Source organism: Equus quagga, chromosome 1 (assembly GCF_021613505.1).
Source record: "Equus quagga isolate Etosha38 chromosome 1, UCLA_HA_Equagga_1.0, whole genome shotgun sequence".
NCBI lineage: Eukaryota > Metazoa > Chordata > Mammalia > Perissodactyla > Equidae > Equus > Equus quagga.
The window spans coordinates 85,000,623-85,021,437 of NC_060267.1; the positions used below are offsets into that span (position 1 = coordinate 85,000,623).

At 48.4% G+C, this 20,815-nt stretch overlaps 2 protein-coding genes across 11 annotated transcripts in view; one reads left to right on the plus strand and one right to left on the minus strand.

Annotated features, from left to right (window-relative positions):
- The window catches only part of RABGAP1 (RAB GTPase activating protein 1), a 160,099-nt gene extending 157,812 nt beyond the window's left edge, over positions 1-2,287 (plus strand). For all 4 annotated transcript variants that reach the window (XM_046684412.1, XM_046684420.1, XM_046684434.1 and 1 more), the window contains one exon: positions 505-2,287. In XM_046684412.1, coding sequence (XP_046540368.1) covers positions 505-627 — 123 coding nt within the window. In that variant the 3' untranslated portion in view covers positions 628-2,287. The remainder of the gene's footprint in view (positions 1-504) is intronic.
- Positions 2,288-6,644: 4,357 nt separating this feature from the next.
- The window catches only part of STRBP (spermatid perinuclear RNA binding protein), a 135,055-nt gene continuing 120,884 nt past the window's right edge, over positions 6,645-20,815 (minus strand). Inside the window, exons 18-20 of one of the 7 annotated variants that reach the window (XR_006891808.1) lie at positions 19,586-19,719; positions 18,200-18,254; positions 6,645-17,697 (exon numbers count right to left, since the gene is read on the minus strand). Coding sequence is in view for 1 of the 7 variants with exons in the window: in XM_046684475.1 (XP_046540431.1) it covers positions 19,715-19,719 (5 nt within the window). In the remaining 6 variants the exon portion in view is untranslated. Of the gene's footprint in view, positions 19,720-20,815 lie in introns of all 7 variants that reach the window. The other 6 variants (XR_006891812.1, XR_006891798.1, XR_006891788.1 and 3 more) reach the window with 6 other exon arrangements.

The following is a 20,815-nucleotide window of genomic DNA, read 5'->3' on the forward strand; positions in this document are numbered from 1 at the left end:
GAGAAAGTGGTGGAGTGAGTGGCATGTTCGGCAGCACAGAGGGAGGAGGCGGCCTGCCCAGTAAGGAGCTTCAGGAAACAGTTGGGGGGTGGGGTGGGGTGGGTGCTAAGCTGGAAGAGAATCTGTGGACCCAGATTGTGAAGCATCCCAAATGCCTTGCTAGGGAGTCTAGACTTTAAAGGTTCTTGCTGGGAATTAATGCTGCAGTCTTAGCTGGAGCGTTAGTTCTGCCTGCCTGGTTGCAGTGGGTGGACAGGGGAGTGAGAAGCTCAACTAGGGGGCTATTTTAATAAATAGACTAAGCAAGAAATTAGGAGGTCTCAACTAGGAAAGAGCACAAAGCATTAGGCATGCTAAATCTTTCTATGCCAGTTTGAGACTGGGGGAATTTCTAGAGGTCTCTCAAGAGTAAATAGATTGAATTCTTGTCTTGGCTCAGCTCTGGGCAGGCATTGTCATTGACACTGGAGCCCAGCATCGTCATGTACACTGTTCCTCTTGCAGGACTTGGAGCACCATTTAGGCCTTGCGCTAAACGAGGTCCAGGCAGCCAAGAAGACATGGTTTAACCGGACGCTGAGCTCCATCAAGACGGCAACTGGGGTTCAAGGGAAAGAGACTTGTTGAGAGCGGCTGCTGCTTCCAGACACCTTCAGAAACACGGCACCTGCTGTTGCCTTCTTTGGCCAGATGTGTGATTCTGTGACATGTCCCAGGACCAGAATGTACTTAAGTCAGATCCATAGAAGCATGTTGGTAGGTCAGTGGACAGAGCTCACGAAGCAGGCAGCCTCTGGGGTGAGGCTCTCGAAACTACTGATACTAACCGGCCTGCTAGCTCAACTGACGCTCTGGATGCACTCTAGAAAATCACTCCTCCGGGTGACTCTAGGCCTCTTCCCACTGTCGGTCAACACCTCACCCAGCTCAGAGGCTGAGTTGACATTATCAGAGTTTGGGGATCCTTTAGGCTGTTGGTTTTTTCCTAAACCTTTAATCTTTTTTTTGTTTTTAATATACGTATTATATATATATTGGGTGGGGGGGGAGGGGTGCGGGCAGGAAGCCAGGGGATCAGTGACTCACATAACTCCTGTCTGCTTCAGTGCCAGCAGAGGGTCCTCCAGGTAGACACAGAGAAGCACTTTGTTTTAAACAGGAGGGTTTCATTCTTGGAGCTGAAGCCACCTAGTTTTGTTAAAACTATGCGATGCACAGGTTTTTGGTTTGGCATCATTCATGTTTCTATCAATTCTATGCAACTCACATAGTTCCTGTTGTTTTGTAGTGTTAGCTGCCAAAATGACTTCACAGGGCTGGGGTGGGCGACTTGACCGACTGAGACTGGGTTAATCACAACATGGAGAAATCTTATTTTGTTTAATGTGTCATGTGTGTGTACATATATATATATATACATATATATATAAAAATATCTTTTCCCAATGCGCCCAATCGACAGTGTTTAAACCCCAGACTAGGACTGATGAACACAACTTAATCATGTGGCTACTTGGGCACTTAATTTCACTCAAGGTTGGCTGGGCACTGCTCTCCCCACTGCTGTTAGGAGAGCTGTGAAGAGCTCCCTCACTTCATGGTTCGTATGTTTTTGCACAACAGGTTGTACAAATGAGAGAGACACTGAGCTGTGTGTGTGTGTTTGTGTGAATGTGAGTATGTACAGGACGCACGTGCCGAGAGGCCCCCATCCTACTGGCCTGTGTCCCTCTCTGCCTGCTTGGGCCCCAGGCCCTCCCCAGAGGTGGCTGGATGTGAACCTCACTGTTCTGATGGGCTGCAAGTTCTCACTTCAAAACTATGGAAGCGAGGTTTTCGCACCTTTTTTAAAAAAAAATAACTTGGATTTTTAATTTATATGGTGATATGCTGACAGGCTGTCTCACAGATGATTTTGTCGTCTTCGCATGTGGTGTGGAGGTAGCTGGTTACAAGAAGCACTGGTTTGTATATAAAGACCCTTGGGTTGTTTTGTATCTTTTCCTGTTGGCTGTACTAACACTTGCTGAGGTCATCTGTGATAAGGGAGGTAACAAGTGGCAACCCCCTACCCCCCAAACTGGGATCCCCTCCACCGCTTTCTGTGTCTTGTTCAGTTACCAAAACAGGTGTAAGCCCATCTAAACTAGGTGCGTGGCCATTGTGCTAGGGTAGTTTCCGTGTGTCAACTTTATGAACTGAAACATAAACCAGTAAAATTGTATTACTGTTTCTTTTGTTGGTTTTATTTTAACAGCATATTCATTAAATATTTTGGTACAAACAACATTGCTTTGTAAAAACCAGTTTTATCATTACGTGTTCCTGCCTCCCCTCCCCCAGGCAGTCAGAGAAGACCACCCTCTGTGCGGTCAGATAGGCGTGAGCATCGGGCAGCGCCTCCCCATGCATCCGTTCAGACACTGAGCAGCTGCGTGCCAGGCCGTGTGCGGGGAGAGGAGACACGGGCTCGACCTCTGGGAGGCTGACGCCTGTGCCTTCTTCGTCCCCTCTCTGAGAACTCAAGTGCCGCGGGAACGGGTGAGACACTGTGTGGGTGTGAGGTTTAGGGAAGTCTTACAGGACGTGAAGGTGTAGTTAGGCCTTGAAAGACAAAAGCATTTCCCTAGGCAGAGGGAGAGGGAATTCCAGGCCCAAACGTGAATGTGCAGGGGAGATAGCTACAGAGTAGAAGGGCAGTACTTGGGCTCTAGTCATACTCCCCTAAAATTTTCAGGAAAAGTGGTGGCGTGGACAGATGCATCTTTGAGAAATGGTGGTCCTCCCACACTCCTGCACCATAAGGATGAGGCTCCCAGACCCTCTGCTGTCCTCTTTACCACTTCACCCCACTTCTCTGCAGCAGGAAGAGCAATGCTTTCCCAACCCTAGGGTTCCCCTCCCTGCTTGACCTGCCCTCCAGGAGCCCACCTACACCCAGCCTTTGGATGCAGGCAGACTGAGCTGTGGGCCGTGAAGGAGGGGAGGTGGTGAGTGAGCCCCTGCCCTGTCTTCTCTCCACGGCACTGAACCTGGGCCTAGCAAGGGGCCTGGGCCATGGCAAGGGCTCCAGAGCATAGTTGGGATCCCTTTGCCGTTCAAAGACTGGAAGACATACTTCTGGGATCCACGTTCCTCGCCAACAAGGGAAGAGTCCAGAATCGCCAGCCTGCTGTAGGCTTTTCTAGTTCCAAGGGTCCCAGTATTCAGGAGTGTAGGGACTTGGCAGAAATCCTCATCCCTCAGCTGTGCCCTGGCCCGGAGAAAGGAGGCCATATACCAGTCAGCCTCGGCATACAGGCCTAAATTAGTGACTCAGATGGGGTCCCTGCCCTCAAGAAGGTCCCCTAGTTATTGTTGAGACCCAGACTGAGAAGAAGAATTGCAGTGATGTACGCCGAGTGCTGTACGCCGAGAGCTGTACGCCGAGAGCTGTACCAGGTGTTTGGGATCCTGTGAGAACAGGGAGCAAATGTGTAATTGCAAGGGAAGCGAAGTGGTAGTGACAGTTTTCTGCAGTGACAAGGGGATTTGCTGGATGGAGGAGCAAGACAACAACATTTAGGTGGAAGAAACAGCACTGTAGTCTGAGGCGGGGTGATCGAGATGACACGGGATCATTAGGTTGAGGCCATCCAGGCCAAGAAGTCTGGCGGTGAAGGGGAGCCACTGGAGGGTTTTAAGGCACTTGCTTAGAAACACTTTGGGAAGTTCCGTGTCAGTCCTTTAAGGAAGAAAGATTGGGAGAAAGAAAAATTGAGTCTGAAGGGAGGTGATAGAATAGGGAGGCCAGATTTTAAAAAAATTCCTGGAGAGTCAACAAAACTTGGTGAGAGAAAGGGGAGGACAAAAGAGGAAGATAAAGTCAGCTTTCAGTTTATGCATTTGACATAGTCTTGGAAATGTAGGTTGCAGATGTCCAGAATCTGCGCTCGGCAGTTGTGTGGGCATCTCTACCATAGGGTTTCTGAACCTCAACAGTATTGCTAATTCTTTGTTGTGGGGGGCTGTCCCGTGCAGTAGAGCTGTTGAGCAGCATCCCTGGCCTCCAGCCGCTAGATGCCCCCCCACACACCAACAACTGTCATAACCAAAAACATCTCCACGTATTGCCAGATGCTCCCTAGGGGAGAAAATCACCCCTGGTTGAGAACCCCTGCTCTGTGGCATGTAAGCTGAAGCTAGGAGAGTGGGTAAGACTGCCCAGGGAATGTACTTAAGCAAGGGCTAGACGGAGGCCCAGAACTGCCATTCAAGGATGAAGAGAGAGGGCATGGAGCAGGGAGCAAGGCTGTGGACATCCTGAGACAATGAGCAAGCTCTTCCTGGGAATGAGTGCGGCACCGGAAAAGGCTCACTGGATTTGGTGACTGGGAAGTTGCTGGCGCCTGGGTGGGAGCAGACTCAGAGGTGAGTGGGCAGCAGAGGGGCCAGACTGTGGTGGGTGAGGGGTGGGAGGGGAGGAAGCAGAGACAAGCAAGCGTCGATTTTAAGAAGCCGGGAAGTGGGGCAAAAAGGTGGGTGGTGGGAGGGAACTGTGGTAGGAAGAGCAAAAAGCATGAGGCTTCGTGATGGAAAACTCAGATCCTGGTTCTGACCATGGCCAGTTTCTTCCCTGACTGTGCTCAGGGCTGCTCGCAAGGTCAGTGAAAATACACAAAAGGCTGAGTGGACTGACTAGCAGATCCTGTTGAACCTAAGCTGATCTCCAGAACTTTGTTATTTATTAACTCTCAGGAAGAAGGAGGTGGCTCAGAGTGAAAGGCAAGTGACATCTGCCTCAAAGTCTCCCAGGAGTGCTGTCACCCAGTCTGTTCTGAATTCCAAGTCGCAGTGGCAGGAGTGAGCAATGAAGGGAGTAAAGGAAAGAAAAATCCACAGGAACTAAAAATAAGCCCAGAACACCACTTGCAGCTCTGAACTGACGCAACAGTTGTGAGAACCAGAGTCAACACAGAGGGGATTAAGTAGGTGACATGGGCCCCTTGTGGCCTGGGAGAGTCAGCTGGCTTCTCAGAGCCTATATCCTCATCTGTCTGATGGATGTTTCACTTGCTCAGAGATGCGCCTAATTCTGACACTGGGATTCAAATCTCTAAGATTTATCGCGGGGTGATGAGAATCAGGGAAGCAGACAGACATGAGGACTAGGATCACACAGAATGACTGAGGCCCTCGCTCCCAGAACAAGAGGACTGAGCACTAACTTCTCTACCCTTCCCCCATTTTATAGGGGAAGAAATTGAGCCCATGGAGAGGTTCCTGGCTTAGGCCACACAGCTAGGATGTTAATGCTCATCTCTAACTCCCCATGACAAGCAGGGTGGCTGCTTTAAGATGACCGTGGGGGCAGCAGGTGGGTATAAACTCTCACAGCACTTCACTACAAGCAGCACACCTGGACTCTTGGGGCCAAAACGCTGGGTTCAAGGCCAGGCCATGACCTTGGATGCACACCTTACCATGGAAAGTTTCTTAACCTTTCCAAGCTTTTATCTGTGCCGTGGCTTCGAGGCCTACCTCATAGGGGTTGCTGAGCTTCTCTTAGGCTCTTGACCTTTCTCTTGTGTTCTCCCTCCAGTTGTCAGACACCTCTGGGAGTTAAGCGATGTTGCCCCCAGATTTGAAAGTAAAGGTGAAAGGCGTGGCTGTGATCACAAGAGCTGGGATTTCAAGCTTTTTTACCAGTACCACCACCTCCACCTTCTCTTCCAGGACCCAAGAGTAAGAGAAAGAATGCTCCCTCCACTCCCCAGTGTCAACTCAACAGGCTGTTCCCTGTGCCAATCATGGGCAAGAAAGCCTGGCTCTTCCTCAAGCCCAGAAAGGTAAACCTGGCCATGAGGATGGAAGCAGGGCCCCTGGGCAGGGGAGCAGCAGTGGGCCTGGCCCAGTCAGCCCTTCCTTCAGTCAGTTCTAGTGTGGTGGTAAATCCAAACTGACAGTGTACAGGGAAAGGTGGGCCCTGAGTTATAAAATGAAGCAAAAACATCCAGTGCCTTCGTCCACGCAGCTCTCCACTTACCTGGAGGGCAGCAGCAGGCCCTGGGCTGACCACCCCTTCTTTGTTCTCATTCCTCTGTGGGCTGAGGCCTCACTGTGGTCTTGGGCTCCAAGTGACTGGGGCAGGTGAACTGCAGGAACCTCACACGGGGAGCAGCAGTAGGAAGAGCTCTGGCTCTGGATTCAAATTGCTACTGCTATTTAGAAGCTTCACGTTCTTGGGCAAGTCCCTTTACCTCTGAGCCTTACTGTCCTGATCTGTAATGTCTGGGTAACACCAACCCTGGGCAACAGGTGTGAGGATTGAGAGTGAGGTGTGTGAAAGGCGCCTGGTAAATTCTCAGGTTTAGGATTCAGGACTCACTCAGCATCGATCCCTCACCACTCGCTGTGCCGGGGTACGGGGTGAGTTTCAGGCTGAGTAAACTTGTTGCACCATTAGCAGAGAAGCAGAGGGTTTTAAGGACCATAACAGGAATCAGGCCTTGTCCCCTCATCCCTTTGCATGAAGGAAAGATCCTGCCACATGTACTGACCAGGAAAGTCATAAGGGCCAGGAAGTGGTCCTGCACTTGACCCTTTCATCAAAGTCAGAGCCTTCGTTTGACCAGAGTAGGTCCTGCATAGAACAGTTCAGCCCATTGCTGTTTAAGACAGAAGCTTTTATTTTTAATCATCCAAATGGGGAAAATGCAACATGTCAGGGCATGACAGACAAACTGCAGCAGCCAGACAAGAGGGTCAGTCTATGGCAGAGTCCAACACAGTCAGTGCGAAGGAGCCACAGTGTGGGTGCTGCCTGTGGGAGTCGAGGTGGCAGAGAGTCCCTTTGGATGAAGGCCAGGCATCTCTGGGCGAGGCACTGGTGACAGTCCACACATGCAGGCTGCTGCTTCAACCACGCCGAAGGTTTGTAAAGTTCAGAGTCCTACATGTAATCATTGCCCCAGAGGGGAAGGACAATCCACGGTGGTCACGTTTTCCAATGTTTTTTAAACATAATATACAACATAAAGTTATTGCCAAGGACTTTGCACTGCAAATTATACTATTTACACTTGCGTATTCAGAAAAAACACAGTAAATAGATACAGATAGATATTTTAAATAGATTTCTAAAAACTGCCGTGGCCATCACCAGACCAGAGTGAGTGAGCTACAGCCAGGAGGCCAACGTCGTGTGCGTAACCGTGCAGGAGGGCGAGGTTTTCTACCCACAACTACACTCAGCCTTCTCCATACCTCCTGAACCCCCGGGGCGGAGGAAGGGCTAAGGCCGAGCAGAGCCACCTCACTCCTCTGTGAGGGAAGCCCCTTCTTGAAGAGCCGGGGGCTTCAGGTCTAGACTGGCCGCCTCCTTCCCAGACAATGAGTTCTGCCTCGAGTGAGTGAGAAGCCAGCCTCACAGACCCCTCTCCAGGAATGCTACACAGCAGGCAGACCTGAATGCATGGGCTTGGGCTAAGGGGCTAACAGGCTGAGCAGGCCTTCCCCTGTCCATCTTGTCAAGAGCACCCTTGGGACCAGGCCCATCAGCCTCACTGGTCCTGGAAGTGCCCTCGCCCTAATTAGGGCTACCTTAGGAGACCTGTCTTCTCCTGAAGATGTGGCTAGACCAAAGGTTCAGCACAACAGGCCAGCAGATGGGTCCCTGGTGAAAGGCCTGAGTTCAAAGATACTTTGGGGAAAACAGGATAAACAAACACTACTAACGGCCGAAGTAAATGAAGTCTGCCCAAGGAAGGTGGCTCATGACTCAGTAGAAGATGAGAGGACCAAGGCAGAGCATTCCCACCTCAACCCAGCATTCACTTGGCCTCCTCAAACCCTTGGAAAGGAAGTCCGTCTGGAGGTTAGAGAGAGTTCACAAGACGGCCAGGGCCACCCTCAATTCCTGAGATGCAGAAAGTGAGGCCCCTGGTTAGGGCCTTGAGGATGCCTGCAATTTGCCTCCCCAGTTGAGCTACTAAAAAGAAACCTTCATCTCCAGGAAAGGTAGTAATAAATGGTAGCCTAGCCACCTCCCACATAGCCATGAAAAGTCCCACTGTTGAGAGGCCACCATGTTAAGTGAACAGGGGAAAAGTGGTGCCCAGTGTCCCCTCTATGAAGTAGGAGTGCAGTGTGAACCGCAGAGGGCTAGTCTGAGCATGAGATGCCACCATGGTCAGGGAAAGGGATGCAGCAGCTAATGGCAGCACTTCCGGCATGTCAGGCGAGGGAAGAGGTATTTGGGGAACTAGGGCTTTCCTGGCTAAACTCCAAATCATACCTCGTGTGGGCCGTCATCACCATCTCAGGGGCCAGGGCCGCAGCCTGAGGGAGCCAGTGAGACGATGGACTCAAGGAGGCTTAGAGAGTGACACGAAGGTATCAAGGAATCCAGTGTCTCTTGATCAATGTGTCTTGCCACTGACCCACCAAACCAAAACTCCTTAAGCCCAAGGGGTGTTTGTGAGCAGCAGGAACCCAGTTCTCAGGGAGGAGAGGAGCTGTGCTCAGTCTGGAGAGTGGAGAGCTCGAGCTGCCTGGGAGAGGGGGAAAGAGGCTGCACACTTAAAATGCAGCTTCCTAAATTACAAGTGGAGAAGGGACTTCTCAAAGATAGTCTTAGCTATCTAAAACTCCTGTCTCTCTCCTTAATTCATTTCCATGAACAAAAAGGAAAAAAATCTGACTTTCCAGAACAGCAGAAGTATTTAGGTTAGAGTCAAAAAAAAGGACTCTCTGACCGTCACCTGTTTCCCTAAGCAGGAAAATGAGACATGGCATCAAGCCTGACCGTGGGCTGGGCCAGGGCAAGGAGCTGAGCCAGGCTTGAGCTCCAGAAGTGACTACGGTGCCTGCTTGCAAGAGTCTTCCCATGAGGCCGGAGGACTAAGCTGCCTGATAAAAGGCCACATCTGGCATCACAGCCAGGGACAGACCACACCATCTACCACAGCCAGGCCCAACCTCCCTCTGTCCATTCCCTTCCATGAGCCCAGAAATGCCCCTAGAAAACTCAAGGAGGGCTCCTTCTTAGAGATGAAAAGTAATACAACTACAGTCAGAGCCTGAGAGCAACACCCCCATGTCCCCAAAAGAGACAAAACCAGGCAGCAAAATGGGAGAGGCAAGTTCCCCACAGAGACAAGCCCAGCAACAGCAGCCAGCGTTCTCCATGACTTCTTTCCATAACCCTCACCTGATTCTTAGTGATGACGAGACACAACTTCACCCAGAGCAGGCAGCACCCAGAACCCTAAGTTTTCAGTGCTTTACTACCTAGGCACCCCACCATCCTCCCAAGTCCCCTTCCACCCAGGGCTTGTCTCCCCCAGGGCCCACCTGACTGAGTGCTCCGGGCAGCGCCAAGCTCCTCACCTCCTAACTTGATCCCCAGAGGACCAGACTGTCTCCAAGCCACATGGAAGCCAGTTCACAGAACAGTGCTGCCAGAGCTGTGTTGGGAGAGCCCCGCGTGGAGCTAGTGCCCCCGCCCCCAGCTGTGGGGCCTTGGGCAAGTGCTTTCCCTTCCCTGAGCAGCAGGTGATCCTCACCTCCTCCCACAGGCCTGCTGGGCTTCAATGAAACAGCATCTGTGCAGGCACTCATATTAGGTCGTCTTCCTCCAGTCCCTGCTGGCGCTTCCATGGCAGCTCCTGTCACTCACTGCACATGCAACACACACCCCCTCTGACTTCTGTTCACATTAAAGGAGAATGCTGGCTCACGTCTCTGGCACCTCATGATGCTCAGTAAACAGTAGCTCCCTTCACCTGCCTAGAAACCTCTCTGAGGGAAAGCACTTTGGAAAGGAGAGTGCTCTGTATACATTTACGGGTTTTGCTCGTTGCGCCAACTACACTGAGCACCTTGGGCAGGCAGCAAGAGTGCTTCATCTCAATCTCGCCTGCACCCAACCCAGGCCCGTGGCCGGCCTGGAGCAGCTGTGATGCACCTGAGCAGGATCTGCTGTGACCTGTTAGACATGTGCGTCCTGCCTCAAGTTCGCCTCAAGGTTTCCTGAGGGCACAGACCATCATCTCTCTAAAGTCCTGCCCTGTGTGCTGGCTGCAGGCCTGGCCACGTGCAAAGAGGAAGTGAATCTGCTCCATAAAGCTCTCCTGCCACGTGACCCAATTCTGAAGCAAGGGGGAGCCCATCCCTAGCGTACTTTACCCTCACACACCAAGGACCCAGGCCAAAATGAGATTCGAGACAGAATGTTTCACTCATCTTGCCCTTTTCAGTGGTCTTTAGGATAGCAAGAGAGAAAAAGCCTGAAGATGGAAGATTCTGTCAAGCCCTGCCATCTCAAAAAGGTATGGTGCTCCCTGGCCCACTAAAGCCAGAAGCCAGCAAAACCATCCAACTCTGGGCCTGTCTTTCCCACGCTAGTACCAACAGAAACCAAACGCTAGGCTAAAAAGTCCAGACTAAGCTGAAAGGTACCATTTGTAACCACAGACCTGGTTACACAGCCAGAAGGATGTTTCCAAAGTGCATTTGTGAGCACTTTACCCTCCTGAGCACAGCCTTTTCATTGGCTCCCCACTGCCCAGAGAAGGAAGTCCACGCTCCTTCGCCTGGCACTCAGGGCCCTTCACTGGCTGGGTCAGTGTACCTGTGTGACTACACACTTCTCGGTATCTGACACACACTGTCCCTACCCGCCGTCTGGGCCCACTCCTTCTCCAGAGCTGCCTCTTTCCTAGGGCTCAGCCCTTCTCTCCTCTGGATCCCCAGCACCTTGGACTTCCCTGAGCCCTGCTCTGTATTTTTTCAGTCACCTGCTCTCCCTGTCAGTGCTCACCTCTCACTCAAAACCTAAGGTCCTTATGGGCAGACTTACCTTGCTCATCCTCTGTGCTTACACAAAACAGATGCTCAGGAAGCCTTTGTGGGAAGATGGATGGTTCTGGGCAGCAAATGGGAGGAAGTTTCCAGTCATGATTAAGCCAAAAGGTGAGTAATCTCTACAGACTAAGGCAGGGGTTGGCAAAATATGGCCTACTGCCTGTTTTTCTAAGTAAAGTTGGTTGGACCACAGCCATGCTCATCTGTTTACGCACCATCTCTGGCTGTTCAGGTGCTGTAACAGCAGAGCTGAGTAGCTGTGACAGAGCAAATGGTCCACAACACCTCAAAGATTCACTATCTGGCCCTTTACAGAAAAAGTTTGCCGACACCAGGGCTAAGGCAGTGTTCCCACATATTTTCACATTGTGACACACACAAAAGAGGTGATATCTGCGTGGCCCACTAGGGTAAACAGACAAGGCCTCTTGTGGTTAGACATACCCGGCCCTGGGGTTCTGGGCCCCTAAAGGCTGATGGGACCTGTGTCTCAGTATACCTGTAACCTTTCATAGCTCCAACCTGAAGGCTCAAAAACCACAGCTGCCTCTCTAACCCTAGCCTCCAACTGAGCTATAGAAAGAGGTGCAGAAACCCACCCTGACTCCTCAGGTCTCCCTGCCCACCTGTCCAGGACAAACCAGAGGTGGCAGGACTGAGACAGACACAAAACTGAGGCCCAAAGCAAATCCTCTAGTAATCTTACAATTTGACATTTTTCCCCTCCTTAAAGTACTCCGTAGAGCAAGTCTGCACCTTCCCACTGGCTAAAGACCATGTTCTACAGCTGCTGAATCCAATGAGCTCTGGCCCTTGTCCAGACAAAGAAACCAAAACATTAATTCTAAAGCAGAAGGCTGCTGTATGAATGAACACCCGCTGCCTGTCACTCCCTCTGACTGACGAGCCCAGCAGAGCAGAAACTAAGGTAAAGGGCAGGATGCTGACTGACCAGCCTGCAAAACTCTCTATCTATTGCTCAAAGACATGCTTCCCAGAGAGCACAAGAAGGGGGCTCATATCCCTCCATCCATGAAAGAGTTGGGCCCATCAAACCCCTATTTCCCAGCCCAATAGAGATGGACTCTGCTACACTGCAACTCCTCTCCTCATCACTCCCCCCCCCCCACCCTGTCAGCATCCTCCTCCCTTCCTCTGTCTTCCCCATCTTGGTTCCAGGCACCACTGTCATCTCAGTCTCCCACTGACCAGTGGCCCAGGGGAAGTGCTGGGGCAGGCATCCACTCCCCTTGATGGGCACTGTAGTTCCCTGGCCCCAGGCTGGATGCATTGGGCCCACTTTCCCACCTGGCCCAGGAGAGGAGCCTGGCCTATGGAGAGACACCATTCCTGCCTCTCCACCCCTCTGCTGCCACCCTCGGGCAGCCTCCTTCATCCCTCATCTGGGCATCTACAACAGCTTCTGCGCCTGCCTCTAGTCCTTTCCCATCCAACTGACCAAATCAATCTTCCAGAATTCTCTCACCATTTTGGAACATGAGACTCCCTGAAGGGCACCCAGGGCCTCTCACAATGTGGCCCCAAACTACACATCCTATCTACCACTTCACCCTCCTAGCCATCCCAGTTCCCATTAACAAGGACCCTCGTGCAATCCTGAGAAGGCCGTCCCATTTGCATGCACACTATGCCCCCTTCTTGAAGTCTCCTCCTCACTACCCTAGGAGGCAAACTCCTACTCAGTCTGGAGGCCAGTTTCACTGGGAAGCCTTTGCCATGTCTATTGGAGCCCCTCTGACTCTCTGTAAGTTACAAAGCTCTAAGAACGTCTCTTCCTGTGCATCAGTCTCTTCACAGGCCTGGCTCCTCTCCGAGACTGAGTGGGAGACCTGCTGAAGAGTTTCTCCCAACCACGGAAGATGGCTCTGGGCATCCTCCTTCCCCTTCCTGTGCTCTCCATCTTGGTCAGTGGTTTCACCTTCTCAGCTGTCTAAGCTGAAAATCTTGACACTTTCTCCAATAGCTCCTTCTCCCCCAACACAGAGCCTGGTAAATAGCATTAGGTGACACTGAATGTTTCTCAATAAATCCATATGCCCAAGAGGGGAGAAGTGGTCTTGGCAATGTCACCAATCACATCAGTGTTCTGTCCCAACTGACATCCCATGAAGAATTTCCTCTGCACTATCCAGACAATTGGCTTCTTGCTTAACCACTCCCAGGAACACAGAGTTCACCTCTCACCATACCTACTCTCCCAAGGCAGCCCCATCCATCATCCTGGGAGGCACACTTTAGCTCGAACTGCCCAACTGGCTTCCTATAACTCTCTCTACCCTCCTGGAACCATATACAACAAGTAAATATAACCCCTTCAAACAGCTGATGGAAAGGTCATGTCCTCCTCAGGTCTCCCCTTCACCAGCCTCAATCAAACTCAGGTGCTTTCAGTTTTCCTGAGTTCCTCAGGTGCCACCTTCCAGAAGTTTTTCACCTCCCAGATGATGTCCACATATTTCCCTTCGTATAAACTCCAAGGGCATGAAGAATGTTGGAAAGCTGGGCAACTCCTGAGACTATCCACACGATGGAGAGGTCCAATGAGACCCGGTGTCAGAGTGCTCTGGGAAATGTGTCACTGTAAGGGTGACCTTTGCTTAGAGCACATAATGAAGGCTTAACCAGGAACAGAAGACAGCCAACAACCAAAATGTGGATGAAGCTGAACATAAAAAGCACACTTCCCCCAGCATCTCTCTTCCCCTGTTCCAGCCCCTGGGGATCTCTCCAAAGGTAATTACTGGTTTCCACTTAAGGCGGACCAGTCAGTCACCTTGCCCAGGAGCAAGCTAACAATTCTTCCAAAGGAACAGGAGAAGGAATGAACCTAAAGTCTGGATTCTTTTTTCTCTCACGGGGAGGGGAGGGGAGGGGTCAGGGAGAGATGGGTTGGTTTTTACCCGTTTTGTTTCAAACAACACAGGTTATATACCAGAAGTCTGGAAGAAAGGTAAGTAGAACGCATCATAGAGAAGGGAGGAAACTCTTGCCAAACAGTCTGGAAAACAGGAGAGGCAGCAGTCCAGAACAGCAACACAAACCGCCAGTATTTAGTGCAGCGCTATCAGAATGGGTGGGCTCGGCCACTGACTAGCTGTATAATTTTGGGCAAGTCATTTTGTCTAAGCCTCCACCTATTTCATCTGTAAAAGGAGAAAATTTCTAGATCCCACAGTTGTGGTAGAGTTCAAATCCCATCCCTAAGAAAGGGCTTCTGTTAACTCTAAAAACAGTAGAAGAAATGTTATTTCATCTGTGTGGTTAAAAACTCACTAATTAGGAGCCACAATGTTTTGCCACAAACAAGCTGGGTGGTTTGGAGAGGTCTCTGGCTTCAACTTCCTTGTCTGTAGAGTGGGAACAATTATCCATGCTTTGCTGCTTTTCTAAATTGGATGGGTAGAGCAGGAAATGGAATGATGCTGGGAAAGGGCTGCGCTAAGTGTTGTATTCAACAAATGCCAAGTCCTCATTCTCCCTCACACACAAGTCATTGCTGTGGAACTCATATGACCTGGGTTTAACAAAGGTTCCTCCCTCCTGTACCCCTCCAGGATAATGGCAGGTGGCTCAGAAAAATGGCCAACTGCCAAGGATGGTGATGACTTGGAAAGGCAGAATATCTTTTCCCGAAGAGGATTCTGTATCCATCCCCACAGCCACCTACCCCTGAGCAGAGACCCAGTTGGCTTTCATTAGCAAAGGAACTGGTGAAGGGCTGCGCAGCAGTGGGAGAATCAGACAAGTCCAGCAGAGCGGCTCACAGGCAGCAATTCAGACACCTCAAAGCCATCCGAGGGCTGGCCAAGCCATGGCCCAACCTAGAGGGAAGCCTACTCACTCTAGGCTGGCAGCATTCCCTGAAGCCTCGTCTGGGGGAAACTCGTGCAATCAGAACAGGCTACTGCAATCTGCCACTCCCCTCATCTCTGCTTAGCACTCGTGCAGGGACACCTCCCTACACTTACACCCCAAACCTGGGCTTCTACCCCTCTGTGCCTCTCTTCCTTTTACTCAGGGACCCAAAGCCTCACCAGCCTTCCTTCAGAGTCTGGCTCAGATTTTTTAAGACATCCCCATCACCAACCTCAGGCCAGGCAGAGAGAGGGTATTCAGAAAGCATTAGCTAAATGAAAACATATACCTCAATTTGTCATTGATATTCAAACAGAAAAACAAGCTTGTAATACAAAAGCTTCCTGTTAACAGAGCCACACCTTAGCTTTCCAGTCTATCTTTCCAGTTTGTTAAACAGTCTTTTCTAATCGGTTCAAAAGAAAATAGCCCTATTTTAGGCCAGGATATCTGGTCTAAAATGACCTTGAGTCAGACTGCAGCACAGGAATCTAGGATCGAGGTTTGAGCTTGGGAGCTGACAAGGTCCTGTGGCAGTGAGGCCCTGGCTGGTGTGGCAGGCCCTTCCTACAGCTCCATTTGCCCTTGCCCCGCTGCCTGCACACCTCCTTTCTGTCGCCTGACGTGCTCCTCACCTTCATTCTCAGACTTCCAATCCAGAGCATGGGGTAGTGGGAAAAGGCTCTGGCACTGAACAGAGCTGGGTTTCATTCTTGATTCTAGCACTTAACTCTGAGCCTCAGTTTTTTCATGTGTAAACTAGGGATAATACCACCTCTGAGAAGGTTGGTTGAAAATTAAGAAGAATGTTGAGGGGCCTGGCACACACAAATACCAATTTAAGCATCTTTCTTCCCTCTCTTTCCTTTCTTCCATTGTTGCTTCTTCAATCTACTGCTGCCCACGGCCCAAAATGACCTAAACTAAAGGCTTCTGTTAACTTAATTATCTGGGACATTTAGCTGACATTTTAATGCAGAGACTGTCCATCCAAACCATAAAAAGATCAAGGTAGGAGAAACTGAAACGAAGCAGAGAGAGACTGGGCTCCTAGGCAGTGCTAAGAGAATGTCCTCACAGCAGCCAGGCTAATCCCATTACCTCCCACAGGCCATAAGCGGCAAAAAAGATGACTCAGGACCACATCTCCAGCTAGGATATGCTAATCAGACTCCTTTAAGCTGCCTAGGCAGATGGTGGCAATCGCCACTCGCCCCACCCACAGAGGCAGCACAGTTTGTCTGCAGAAATGGCAAAGTTCTGTCAGGAAAGACCAATACCTTCCTTAGAAGGACCAAGTAATGAAGATGTTAATAACTGACTGGTCAAGGCAAAAAAAGAGGTCCTCCCTTAGCCTTGGCTCAAGGAGGCAGTGATTCCACTGAACAGCTACAGTTGAGGAATGGAGTAACGTTTGCCAAGACGTTATTCAAATATCTCCTGGATTTAAGAAAAGCCTCTCAACTATACTGCACATCTATCTTATTTGCCTTTAAAGGTAATTCTCAGCCCTTGTCTACACAATTTCTATAACCTTGGAGCATCACTGTACTCAATCTGTATCCCCACTTAGCTCATCTCCTCCCAAGAGACAAGGACGCATCTGCCCAACTTTCTTCAGAGGCTCCTGAAGTCCACCACACAGGCGAGCCAGGAACGGACAGTAAGATGTAGACCTTCTATTCAATCCAACAGCGTCCATTTCACCATCTGCCCATTTTTCCTTTTGCTGAAAAGCAAATTCCCAACTGTCTACATAGATAGATAAGAGGATAGAGGGTCTCAGATGGATTAATAGACAGATATGTTTTTTCCAAGATTAACAGACAGAAGGGAGGACTCGTGTGGTGATGAGTACTGATTTTTTTCCCCAAAGGGGAGAAGCAAACTGGAAGAGAGAAGCTGCAAGAATGCTCTTCAGAGAAACATGAGTCAACAGCCTTCTAAGCATACACCCAGTCTCCTCTTTCTTTTCCGTGGTTTATAATCACTCGCTTTCTACCTGCTAGTGAGCTCTGGATGTTGGATTCTGGGACTAGCTGTAATCAAACACACACTTTTTTTCTTATTAATGCACTGGTAGGAAGCTTGGAATCAGTAGGTTGATGTTTAAGCTCAGCCCTTTTGAAGTTCTAAGCACAGTTAAATCTGAAAGCAAGCATTGACAAAGCCCTGGCAGCAGACTGGCCAATGATTTAGCCACCACAACAGACTCGTGAGCATTTTCATTCAGCGTGGACCCACGGTGGCCTTGCCACCACGAGCTCTCACCGAATGTCTGCTTTCCGTTTGCTGTCTAATCTCTGGATGCTGGGAGTCCTTGCCCAAAGCCTGGGAGCACAAGGATCCAATGCAGCACCCCCAAGCAGGCCACACACCTGCTTCTCACCTACCTGCCAGCATGGCCTTGCCTCCCTCACATACTTTCTGTCACTTCAGCCAACCACAGCAAGAACAGCCAACATGTACTGGGTACTTACTATGCACCAGGTTCTATGCAAAGCACTTATGTGTATTAACTCATCTAACTCCTAGGCCCCAGAGGAATCTGCTGGAGGCAGAGAAATACTTTGGCCCAGATTCCCACATGGTTTCTAGTCCCTATTTCTAGCTGTGCTGTAAAGCTTACATAACCTAATTTGCATTATGGTGCTATTTTTAAAAATCTCCGAAGATCACTGCTTCAAGCATCAATGGAAGACGTTAGCTCCTACCTAAAATGATAATGTGGGAAAGGATGTCTATTCTTACAACTAACTCAACCTGAATTCTTGACTTAAGACAGTCTTTCTGGAAAATGCTGTTAGGAAAGGAAGGGATTCATTCTTACATAAGAAGTACTAGCTGTGTGCTCTGTAAATAATTGCTAGAGAGAAACACATCAATATCAAAACTCACCTCAGCGGCAGACAGTTTCCTGGCTCTGCGGTTCTTATTCATTTACCACCCATCTCCCTTCCAGGTCTCCTGGTAACACTGAGAAGTCTACGTCACTGGATGGCACGGTATCAGATCGTTACAGCGTATGAGTATGAATACAATAGGACCTTTCTTGTTCTGGATGACGTCACAGAGACCCTCATCCCTGGGCCACCACCACCAAGGAGTCACTGGCTTGCACTGAATGGAGTTATAGGAAGACCATTCACAGAGCAGGTGGTTTTCAGCTGTAACTGCTCTTAACATCCCGGTTTTTAGGGCTCTAGATTGCTAGAAATCTAACTGCTGGGGTCGGGGAGTCTTAGCTCATTCCCCTAACTCACTACTGAAAAGTTACCTCCACTGCTGTCATTAATAAAATCTAAGAAACAGGGAAGTCTTAATGAATGATTGAGTATAAGGGTACAATTCCCCTCATTTGTCATCAAAAAAATGTGGTCAGTGTTTAAATAAATTAACTACTTTGCTCCTTGCTAACCTATAAAACTGCTTAAAAAGGACCAGGGTATTTGTTATTCATTTCATTCAGTTCACTTACTTGGATAGAGGTCCATGAACATAAACCAGAGTTGATTTCAGGCTGTCAAAACTGCCTGGGAAATATAGAAAATGAGTGAATTTCCAAATGATGCCCATTTCAGTGATGTCAGAGGGCCCATATTATTAAATAATTTATAAATAAACTATTAACTAGTTATCTTCTGACACTCCTGATGCATTATTTGTCTCCCAACCTAGGATATTTACAATAGGCCCAATTCCAACAACAAGGAGACTCTCAGACTTAAAATGATTCCGCTGGGCAGAGCCTCGTTTCACTAGCACCCAGAGAAGGACCTGGCGCATCACTGGCACTCGGCTGTTTGATCAGCACTGAAATGTACTTGGTGTGAGTCAGCTAGACCTCATCCAACCTTTTATAGATGCCAAAGCCACATTCAACATACATACAGATTCTGTATGGCAAAAAAAAAAGTTGTCCCAGTAACCTTCAAAGTTAGTAATAAAAAGAAAACTGCTACTTAGAGACAAACATACAACATAAAAATTCATTTTAATCTCCATATATAAAATACAGCCTTAGCATAGAACATCTAACACATAAGAAATGCATTTATGGGACACACTAAATGAAGAAAATCCTTACTAAAATATTTGGCCTAACACTCACATCTTTTAAATGAACTCCATGATGGTTGAATAAGGTGGGAAATAAATCATCTAGATACCTAACCTAGAAAAGACAGATGAATTGCCGTGTCTATTTGGTCTCTGCAGACTGGGTATTTACCATTCTGAGTCTTGCCAAAGCTGGTTCTGCAAACAGTTAGCTTAACTCAGTCAATTATATATTTTTCCATAGTTACCTTAATATTTTTTTTCATTTTCTATTGCTTTTTTTTATGGCTTCTTGCTGCTGTTGTATTAGGGCATACAACACAGATCAGAGATTTTCATTTCTCTCCTTGAGAAATTGGCACTTTGATCCTCAGCTTGCGTAACAGCTATTTATAAATGCATCCTGCCGGTACTGTTACCAATCTTGCTGCTTATGAAATTCTAGTACTTTGGCCAAAAGAGTGCCCTGACATTAAAATCTTCTTAGGTGAACTCTTCCCACCATTGAATTCTTTTATCTAAACAGATACGTGTGTGTAATTCACATATATGCTCTAAGTTTCTACACACACACACACACACAACTCAGCAAATGTGACATGTCTTGAATAGAAAGTAATTACAAGGGTATTAAAACAAATGCTGAAAATAATTATTTTACATTTAGATCATAAAAATTTTAAAGGTAATGTGATGACATAAGACCTAAGAGATCAAATACATCATATATGATTGTCATATATGCATGTTGTGTTCATTGATTTTTAATTATTTTTCTCTTTAATCAGAAAATAAAAGAGCTTACCTTTGTATACTGAGACCACAGCTTACAGTCACTATATCTCAGCCTATTTTATACAAGTGATATGGCTACGAAGGTCCGAGGAGAACGAGAATAAAGTGAGATAAACGTGCTGAAAACTGCTTAAAAGTATTAACCTGAAATACACAGAGGGTCCAACACCAGTTTTAAAAATACATTAACGAGGTATTCCCAGCTCTTCAATTAATAACGGTGACTGGCTGATTCATGATTTTCAAACATTCACCCAAATTTTTAAAAAAGAAGAAAAAGCTAATACCAGCAAAATCTATCAGTGCTTTGTTCCCCAGATTAACAATTTGAGAGAAACTGCAAAGGACTTCAGGACTCCTCGCTTCACCGCACCATGCACTGCCTCTAGTCAGCATGAGGTATGTTGGGGATGGAGTGGACCAATTACCTTGCACAAGAGATGGGGTGCTCCCGCAGCCTGGAGAAACTCAGGCTGCAGGCCACATCCCTGGCTGGGCGCCAGCCCCCATACAAAGAATATGGCTTCAAGGAGGACCCCTATCTCTGAGAAATTATAATAGCACTAACTGACACAGTCAGGAATGCAACTATTCAATTTATGTGCTAAAAAAGTTTAAAAACTGTCAGAAGATAGCACAGCTTACAAACTAATTCTAAGTTCTACGTTGGTCTGTAAACTCCCTGACAAGAGACTACGCTAGGAGGGGTTAAGTACAGATATTGCTAGGATTCCAAAGGAAAAGTTTTAAAACAGACACCGTGGCTTTGAATAAAGTATTGCTCTTCTTTAAAATGCTCAGTCATTGCTTTCCAAAAGAAGGTGTCAGAGTGGTGTATCTGAAAGCTGGAAAGCCTCAGGGGGTCACATTGCTCTTAAGACCAAGACATAGAAATTGCCATTTCAAGCCAGACAACCTGATGGTTCTAGAAGTCAGAGAAGAAATCTTGAGGGCCCAAGTGAATAATAAATGGTGCGACGCTCAGAGGCTGGCAATAGGGGCTGTCAATGAAAAAACCACCTACAGTGGAGAAAAGAGCAGAGAAGCAAAACTTTATGTTAATTTCACAGAATTTGGTGAAGCCAAGAGCTTCATTTATATTTCTCTGCTCTTTCAGCTGTAAGTGGAATTTTCATTACAAAATGGAAGGGTGGCAAGGGCAAAAGGGGGGGACAGGGACACTTAATTCATTACAAAATTTAAACAGTTGAACTTGCATGGTTACCACTTCTAACAAAGG